Here is a 10,015-nt window from a genome sequence, read left to right as displayed (position 1 = left end):
AAATATATATTTTCTAATGGTGGAGGAAAAAATTATAATAATTATGATAATTTTGTGTGGCAATATCGTATCGATACACAGATGCCAAGTATTGATTTTTAAATTAAATGAATTATTAATATTACAAATACAAATTAAACTTTTTTTTTGTAGCCTACTAGAATACTATAATCTTGCCCCTTTTTTATTCACTAGACACATTTTGCGGCAATGAAAATCATCAAAGTGAGATGAACAGACTGAAAACGTTATCTTATTAGATAAAACAGATGTTGATAAAGTTTTCTTTTTAGGACACAGTTTTTATATTTTATCACAATACTCAGCATATCATGATATTTTTAATATCGCATTGTGATAATATCATATCGTAGGGCCTCTGGTGATTCTCACGCCTAATATTTTCTGCATTTTTTTGTTTACCCTGCTTTGCTGAAATAATTCATGATACTAAAATCGATGTGCTGTACGTATTGAACTGTGAATTTTGTGTACCGTTACATCCCTAGTAGACAATAGTTGAAAAGTTTCAGCGTCTAGTATTAGATTTTTTGGCCACTTGGGGGCAGTGCAAACAAGATGTGTAAACAATACTTATATATTGTCATCTTTTAGGATGTTATGGCAAACTTTATAACAAAGTTGCCTATTTACAGACTTAGCAGAAACGGAGCAACATTAGCATTAATTTGGAGTTGTCTTTCTGACTACCTGATGAATGTAAGACCAATAGTCGCTCCTGTTTTAGCTCCAGTTTTGGTCTCCACCAACCACTAAAAACATATTTCCCCTCTTTAGCTGCTAAATGCTTCACCTGTCTCTGTAAAGCACTTTGAATTACCTTGTGTTGAATTGTGCTATACAAATAAACTTGCCTTGCCCTGCCTTGCCACCATGTACACTAGCGAGCTAGCTTTGCTAACTAGCTACTAGCTATTCTCTAACTTCATCTGCTGTTTGGTGCTGAGCAGTTAGTGTACAGTGGGTTTTCTGTGATTTCTTGTTGCAAGTGACCCCTCTCAGTAGTCACATGACCCATTGGTTATATGAAAATATTGATTATAGCAACCAAATGTTATGGTCCACTTGGCAAATTATATGCACACTCAGGAGAACAGGTTAGGGAGCGCCTCCATGTGTCCTCTTGAGACCATATTTCATCAGAGTTGTACGTCATAAATAGTGTGCACATTTCTCAAATAAATATGTTAACACCTGTGTATGATTCAAGTATCACAATTTATTACAAAAACTAGAACTTTTTTCATCTGTCCGTGTTGCCATGCTTTAAGCATATAACAATACAGTATAAAATCTCAACCCAAAAGTCGGATAGTAAAAGCAAAGATCATAGATGCTGACGCAGCATTTACAGAAGTTAAGACATGCTGTTACTGTACAGAGAACATTCCCATTGAAGTACAAACATCTGCAAAATGCGTCATTATCATCAAATGAATTGCATTTTACGATAAACGATCTGATCCGGCCTCGCTCAGAGTGTTACGAGAAACACCTCTTCTCAAAATTAATTTACAGGAAAATAAACACAAACACTCTGCAAATCATAATGAATGTGCTGAGATTCTTTTTTCAACAGCCCAAGGCACTCAGGCTCGAATGTTGGCAATAATTACGTCATTCTTTACACAAAATCACGTCAAGCAGGTGGTGGTAGAGAAAGAATAGTGAGAGAGAAACAATGACGTCTATTTCATGACCTCTTGAAGAGCATGTTCCTTTTAAAGAAGTCCACCTTGTCCTTTTTCACAGTGAAAATCCCTGGCAGTCGAGACAGAAAAGATGTTTGAAGGAGTCAGTCGTTTTGTTGAATTGCGTGACATCTGGCTAAAAACTACATGACCTCCTGCTGTACTTTTGATGCTGGCCTGACATTTTGGTCTCCGAGAGCGTCCCCTGCTCTCTGGAGCGACATCGGCTGCTTCTTCCCCCAACCACAAGTAGGCCTGATGGCGCATTCAAGCACCACAGGATGCCAAAGTGTCCATTTAGCAGTGAACCTGTCCCATATGAGAATCTGGTAAAAATCTATCAAGTGTCCACAAATGATGTTTTCAAATATCTATAACAAATCCAGATGCTATTCATTGAAATAATCCTGATCTTTCAAATTAGTTTACCGATGCTGTGACAACAGAGTGGCTTTAACAAATGCATTGATCTTCTCTTTCCTGTGCTTCAGTTGAGCTGGCGACAAGCTTCAAATGTCCACTTCGAGGCACCTCCGTAAATATCAAGGCTTGTCTCCATCCACGCAAAAACGTTGCCCACTTGCGCTTTGCTGCTGCACGTGGCCAGATTGTAAATCTCTCCCACGGATAGTTTCCGATCCCAGATGTGAAAATTTGCCAGGTCTCCGACAAAAGCTTGTGTGGCGTCGAATCCTCCTCCGAGCGTGTCCTGTGGAAAAGACAAATGGATTTAATCAAGTATGATATGATTTTTCTCCTCCGGCTGCTTTATGGAAAAAATGAAATTGCCTCTTGGATTATCTGGATTTTTTTTTTGACTGATTAAATTGAATAAGGCATCTTCAATCCACTGGGATTCTTGATGAGTTCCAGTTAAAGATCTAATCACCTTATTAAACCTATTATGGGAATTAGAGTGGGGATGGATTGGAAAATTGAAATCTGATTATTTTTTATGTCACAGTGAAATAGAAAAATTACTTTTCCACCTTGTTAGCTAATGTTTCGCGTCATGACATACACCCATTATATTTAATCATGTCTTTTAATAATCCCTCTGCATCATGTCTCACCTTAACACTGTGGTAGTGAGATGGATTTTTTTGTGCGTATGTCCTGTCATGTATGAAATATTGTATTTGGAGTTGACCGCAGGAAGAATAGCTCCTGCTCCATGAAATGAAATGAAACATCCTGGTAGTGAATTGAGTAGTAAAGATGCTCTGCTAATGGAGTTGATGTGTTGCTTGTGTGTGTTGCCTTAATGGAAGTGGAGAGCATTTGAAATGGATGTGTGTGTGTTTACCTGCTCTTGACCGAGGATCAGCAGGCCCTGTGGTTTGATTGGATGATATGGAGCCAGATTCTCTCCACTCCCCCTCTTGACGCCATCTTGGAAAGCTTCCCAAACACCATCACGAGTGGTCCAGGTTACGCAGATGTGATGCCACTTTCCATCATTGATGAGAAAGGGCAGTTTAGCAACCTAGAAGAAAACAGAAGGTATGACGTGAGAGTTTGCTGCATTGAGCAAAAAAAAGTACAGTTTAAAGTAGTCGATGTTTCACCGTTAAGTGGTTAAACGCCAAGAATATATCTGATTGGTTACACATGTTAATCTGTAGATTATTTTTGTTACTCTTCACTTTACTGCTCTGCACACTACCTAGATCGCCGAGGGCGGGCTAGCCACGTTAACATGCAGAAACATGGTGCCCACTGCCCACCCTGCAGTCTCCACTGGTTAGCCTTTGTACTGCGCAACACCCAGGTCAGGTTGGAGCTAGCTAGTGGTGCCAACATTTAGCAATTACAGCCAGTAACACCGCCCTGACTCAACAGCACTGTTGTGGAAATATTGGGCATCCAGTCTCTGCTAGGTCGCCTCAGTGAGTAAGTGGCTCAATTTTAAGCCACAAACCCTCTTCAGCATTGTTAACTACTGTTAGCACTGTTAGCAGTGTCAGCACGACAAGTGGTGCTAACATAGTAAACAATGCTAACAGGGTTTTGTGGCTCAAAAAAAGCCGGTCACCTGTCAGGGCTACCTGGGGGTAGACCAGATAGTAGCTCGTCGCAGCAACTTTGTCCTGCGTTACCAGTGCTTATTGCAAATTAGCGGCGGTGCTAACTAGCTGTTCCTTGAACCTGCTGGTTCGCAGTGCAGAGCAGCCAAGGCCAACATTACCTAACCAGTGGAAACTGGAGGGTGGGCAGTGGGCACAATGTTTTTGCATGTTAACATGACTAGCCAACACATTCTCACTCCGATCTCATCACATATTGACGTTTTGGTCATGGACTTTCTACGTCCACATACGACGTGCAAGGTACCCTGGGTGTGTTGGTTGTTGACGTTCTGGGACACCGTGTCAAGGTCTCTTCTTTCAAGATACACTTCCGTCTTCACTGGAAATTTACCATTTACATACAGTCACTTTCAAAATAAATGCACTACGTCGGTACAACACCGCGAATTGACGTTTTTTTTTTTATCTTTCAACAACAAACAAATGGTTAGGTTTAATTTAAAAGAACAGGGTTTGGCTTTAGAATGTTATGGGACGTGAACACCACTCTCTCAGATAAAAGTTGGTGTTTGTTGGACCCATCCACCACCCCTCCTACTTGCCCCAGTCGGACTTTCGCCACCTTAACTTTCGTCCGTGTCCCGCCATGCTTCCCCCTGACGCCGTCAGGCACCATTAAAAAAAACTATAACGATAACCGACCGCGCATCATGCCAACATTAAAGGATGCCTTTTTTTGTTGGTTTTTGATACCGGAAATCACTGCCCAAGTGCCGGATTTCAAAGACTTTGGGGTGAAACCGGGCTGTCTGCCAGCAAAGCCAAAAGGAAATAAAATAAAAGGCAAAAAATTTGAAATTTTACCTCCTCTAAATAGATAGCACTTTAAAATGCGTTACTAAAGCTCACACTGAGTCAGTGGAGCGCCAGACCAAAAGGAAAGGCCTCTTGTATGTCACGTCATTTTGCGTTGTTTTATTTGTTTGTTTTTTTCTTAAAAATGAACTGGTTAGTCACAGTTATTTGATGTGGGGCTGTCAAAAGCAAAGTTAACCAAAACTGACATCCCAAGTTTAAAGGCCAAGCATGTATAATTTAGTGGCATCTAGTGATGAGGTTGCAGAACTAAAACTTCTCCAGTGCCCCCAAGTGTGACAAACAACTATAATGGCTGTCACAAAAATGCAAATTGGCCTATCTTGAGCCAGTGTTTGATTTGTCCATTCTGGGCTACTGTAGAACAACATGGTGGACTCCATAGGAGAGGACCCGCTCCCTGTGTAGTTATAAGTGGTTCATTCTAAGGTAATGAAAACGCAACCATTCTTATGTTCTGGTGATTATAAACTAATTTTAAAAAAGTAGTGAATATTATATATCATATCAGCCAATAGATGGCCTTAAATCCTGAACACTGGACCTTTAAAATCAAACATGGCAACATTCCATGTGTCAGACATGCCTTGTCATTTATTAGTATCTCCATTGGGTTGTTTCCCCACTCTATAAGGACCAGCTCGTTGGCTTGACCCGGAACTGCGTAGGAGAAAGGTGTGCCCACTCCCGGAGACGCGTTGGACTTGAGCCACATGCACACGGTGAGGGCGTACATCTCCGGCAAACTCTTCTTCACTTTAGCGTACATGTAGTTGGTTCTCAGCGGGAACGTGAGCTGGAATTTATCCAGAGGCCTGTTTTCTCTTTGACCTGTGGGAGAAAAAAATATAGGCTTGAGATTGTTTGGATAAGAAAGCATCTGTGTGTTTCCTCATTTTGTCAGATATATCGCTCCTACGCACACATCCTGGGGATTTACATACTGTAAGAATTACACGTTACACAACAGATCCACTATCTCCAGATTTGCATTAATCTGGCATGATAAATCTATCACGTGACGTTGTTAACCTTCATCTCTTGTTTTATTCTGTCACTGCCACACTAGTTTTTTTTTTTTACATTTTATTTTGCGCTATGGTATTAGAGGTGTCCCAAACTGGAGAGCGCACCGTGGTTTAACTTTAATGGCACACAGAGCAAATGGAGGGATGGGGCGCTCACTGCGTGTTTGGAAATGCTTTAATCTGCATGAATTAGAGCAGGAGCGTACAGGACACACCGGGCCGGGCTGCTCCAGCTTTGCGCGGATGAGTAAAATATTAAATCGACCGCTGAGGTCAGAAAAGCTTATGATGCCAAACTGGATGTGCAGAGAGGAGATTTTTAGCTTTTTCCGCCCTCACATGTGCCTGATCTGATATCTCCTTCCGATTGCTGATAATCATCCCTCCATCGTCGATCCATCCATCCATTAATTCATCCATCCATCTCCACTCACACACCAAACCCTCCTATATCTCCTTCACTTTCTGTGCGCAAAAATCTCTTCCCCAACTACCTTTCTCCAGGTCGGTGATCCTTTGGTGTAGAGACGTGAGGGTGGACTCCACTCTCCCACGCTGCTCCGTCTCATTCCGGAGCCCGGGCTTCCCCTCCTCGATGCTGTTCACCCGGGACAACACCTGCTTCTCCAAGTCGTCGATTTTACTTTGGAGCAGGTCTTTGAGGCTGTTCGCCTGCACCGAGTTGTTACTTCTGCTGAATTGCTGTTAGAGGAGGGGGAAAGAAGCAGTTAGAGGAATGATTGAGAGGGATGGATGATATAGATTCACTTTTTTTCTCCGAGGCTTATTGCAGCATATCTGGATAAGCGTGTGTGGCATGTCTTGTGTGCGCACAAGATGGCACATTTTAATGTAGAATTCGAAATCAGACACACTGATCATCTATTATTATTATTATTATTATTATTATTACATTATTATTATTAATATTTGTGTTATTATTGGTGTTATTTTAGATTAGTTAAGAAAAGTGTTTTGGCGTAATTTGGATCTTTGCGCAGTCACCCAAAGTGTAAATGTCCCCAGAAGGAGCAGCCCTACCTCCAGGTTTTCTAATCTCTGCTTCAGCGACTGTAAAGTCTGTGATAGTTGCGTCAAAGTGTCAGCGGGGCCCCTCGATACATCCCCCATTGTGTTTTTGGTCCCAGCTTCTTTCCTCCTGCCGCCGGGCCGCGCGTCCCCGGGTTCGGCGCCGCTCTGGCTCTCACACCGAGCCAACTTTGAGGTCAGTTCTCTGATAGTCTCTTTTTGGTTCATGATGGTCTCTTTCTGCTGCAAAACCGTCTCCCGCAGCTGCATAACAGTGGTCTTCAAGTCCTCTCCCGGCACGCTGTTCTGCAAAGTGGCTGCGCAAATGTCCATATCCTTGGGTACGGACGTGCAAATGAACTGTGTCTGCCCGCCAAAGTCTTGAGCCGAACTCTCCAAAAACAGACATGACAATAGAAAAAGTCTCCAGCAGATCCCGTTCTTCGTGGCCTGCATGTCTGCGTCTGTGCTTTGGGGTTGTGCTTTGTGTTTCTTGGAGCCGCAGTGACTTGACGCGCTCGAGTCCCCTTGTTGTTGTAATCCGCCTGTGCGAGTGCAGCCGGTTTTTATACAGCCAGCCCGGTTCTGCGCAGAGCAGGTTCACTGCATCACGACCGGAGGGGAGGGAATCGCGCTGTCCCTGTTTAATCGGCTCCAGGAGCAGAGTCACATTCAAAGAGATGAAACCCATTTTGCTTTCAGGCTCCCACATGTTAAATCTTTCATCACTTCGACTATTTGTCATTTCTCGCTGTGTATTATTCATCTGGAAAACGCGCATTTTGTAGGCAGTGAAGTGGGGGTTTGCTTGCGTGGCGGGGTGCCAAGAGAGCCAGCTGTGTTTGTTTTGTTTTTGCGCACACGGAAAACTCACTCACACACACACACGCGCGCAACACACACACACACACACACACACACACACTAGGTGGATGCAGATCAGAAGTTGCTGCAATTTGTTGTCTGCGGAGTCCCGGTAGATTCAGCACCAAGGACAGCTCCGACCACATCATAGTATCACAGAGAGCAGAGGAGCGTCTGGAGATGCTGCTTCAGTTGTTGGTGTCTTTTTCTCTGTGCGCGGCTCGACTGAGAGTGTGCACATTCACTTTGTTTCAACGTGAAGACGCGCTTTATTCTTCTCAGTTGTTTCCAGTGTTTATGATCAGACATGTTTATTTGATGATGATTTTTGTTTTCAGGTCAAACTCAGGCAAGCTGGTGTTTTCCCCCTCACACACACACACACACACACACACACACACACACACACACTCTCACCTTATTCCCAGAGACCCTCTCTCCACATCTCTGCTATAATCATCCCTCAGTTTCTCAAATGATAATCTGTCCCCAAGCAATTTACCCCATCTATTATTCAGGAAGGACAATTTTATTATTTTTCCGTTGCCCACTCGGCTCTTATCTATTCAGTCAATGTTGGAAATAAAATGAAAGCATTTTGAATAAGTAATGAAAACATATCGGCTCTCAGATTAAAATTGATTTCTTTTAAAGGATGAACATGGGGAGAGGTGTGACAAAAGGATGTTTGATGGAGGAGGTTTGATAGGTCACATCTTAATTATAATCATCTATATAAGGTCCGTAAAGCTAAACACTTAATAGCTGCAGGTGCCACTGTCAGGAGGAAGGACTTCATTTCAGAGCATGATCTAAGAGCTGGTGCAGTTTACTGTATTACTGTAGTGATTTTATTAGTAAGTGGGAATGATTAAGTGACTAAATGGTGCATGTGAGAGACTGGTGCAGCGTCAGTGTTCGGAGCGGGCCGTGGCTCGGCCTGTGGTGTTGCTGCTTGCAGCTTTCTCAAGAACCACTCATACAAACAATCTCACACTCGACACTGTGCTTCCTTGGCTCCTGAGCAACACACCCACCAAATTTGAAAGCAGGACTTTAACTGTGTGGTATTAACAGATTTACTATAAATAGTTAATAGTTTTACTTTTACTAACATTTGAGTTCTTCTTCTACCACTGCAAATAGCCGACCCTCATTCTCAGTTAAAGAAACTGTGAAAATAAAGCAAGGTGGTGTTTGCCAGGGGCCCCCAGATCACTAAATCTGCCACTCTCATGTGTACTCACAGTCAGGGAGGCGGCTGAGATACACTAAGCGGATGTATCACTCTCCAAATAGGCGTGTTAGTCGCTTGATTTGGCATTACAACCTGATCTTACTCCCAACATGTCAAATACGAAGTCTAGGTCAGTGGTCCTCAGCAACAGACACACACACATGCACCAAGAAACCCTTTAGCATGTGTATGAGACGCACCAGGTGGCAGCAGTTTTTGACGCTCTGAGCAACTGCCACAGTATAAAGAGTGAGAAAGTCCACACAGGTTGGGTGGGAGAGTTGGTGGATAAAATATTTGCTGTTTGTGTCTTATGTGAAACCAAAAGTCAGTCGAGTTATTTTAATGAGGACGTAGTGTGCCAGTATGTGTAGCATACTACACTATTGATGTATGTGTTATGTCACCTGATGTTGCATTACATAAGTAAAAAGCCAAGATGTGTTTTTCTAAACCTACCCATGCGCTTTTGTTGCCTAACCCAAAGGAAGTAAACTGACTAAGTTACGGTATTTGAAGTGTTGGAGTGAGAATGTAGAGCGGCACCGTGGTAGTTAGTGTTGTTGGCTCACAGCAAGAGGGTTCCTGGTTCAAACCCAGGGTGGGGGAGTCCTCCTGTGAAGAGTTTGCATGTTCTCCCTGTGTCAGTGTGGGTTTTCTCTCCCACAGTCCAAAGACATGCAGGTTAATTGGTGACTCTAAATTGTCCGTAGGTGTGAATGTGAGTGTGAATGGTTGTCTGTCTCTATGTGTCAGTCCTGTGATGGTCTGTTGTGTCTGGGATAGGCTCCAGCCCTCAGCTGCTCATATGTTTTATTCAAAGTTTATTAATATTGAACATGTGCCATCTCCATATCGCACCAAATTTGACAATGCACATCCTTGGGTCCAAGTGTGAAGAAGATTGGATAAACAGTTCTTAAGATATGTGAAGGACAGACAGACATTCATTCATTTCAGAGTCAGAGGCAGGGTACACCCTGGACAGGTCACCAGACTATCACAGGGCTGACACATAGAGACAGACAACCATTCACACTCACATTCACACCTACGGACAATTTAGAGTCACCAGTTAATCTACATGTCTTTGGACTGTGGGAGGAAGCTGGAGTACCTGGAGAAAACCCACAAAGACACAGGGAGAACATGCAAACTCCGCACAAAAGGGCTCCCCCACCCTGTGTTAAAACCAGGAACTCTGATTCCTGTTACATACAAATCTCCATGACATCATTC

At 43.0% G+C, this 10,015-nt stretch overlaps 1 protein-coding gene across 1 annotated transcript; it reads right to left on the bottom strand.

The window, feature by feature from the left end:
* Positions 1–1,220: 1,220 nt before the first annotated feature.
* nptx1l (neuronal pentraxin 1 like) lies at positions 1,221–7,235 on the bottom strand. The gene is made up of 5 exons (XM_033643932.2): positions 6,688–7,235; positions 6,141–6,348; positions 5,205–5,449; positions 3,019–3,198; positions 1,221–2,421 (listed from the first exon to the last, which is right to left on the bottom strand). Exons 1-5 carry the CDS (start codon positions 7,129–7,131, stop codon positions 2,200–2,202), a joined length of 1,299 nt encoding a protein of 432 aa, XP_033499823.2. The 5' UTR covers positions 7,132–7,235; the 3' UTR covers positions 1,221–2,199.
* Positions 7,236–10,015: the final 2,780 nt, after the last annotated feature.

This window comes from Epinephelus lanceolatus, chromosome 18 (assembly GCF_041903045.1).
Source record: "Epinephelus lanceolatus isolate andai-2023 chromosome 18, ASM4190304v1, whole genome shotgun sequence".
Classification (NCBI taxonomy): Eukaryota; Metazoa; Chordata; class Actinopteri; order Perciformes; family Serranidae; genus Epinephelus; species Epinephelus lanceolatus.
The sequence above is the reverse complement of the archived record's forward strand: the minus strand, read 5'-3'. Positions and strand labels throughout refer to the sequence as shown.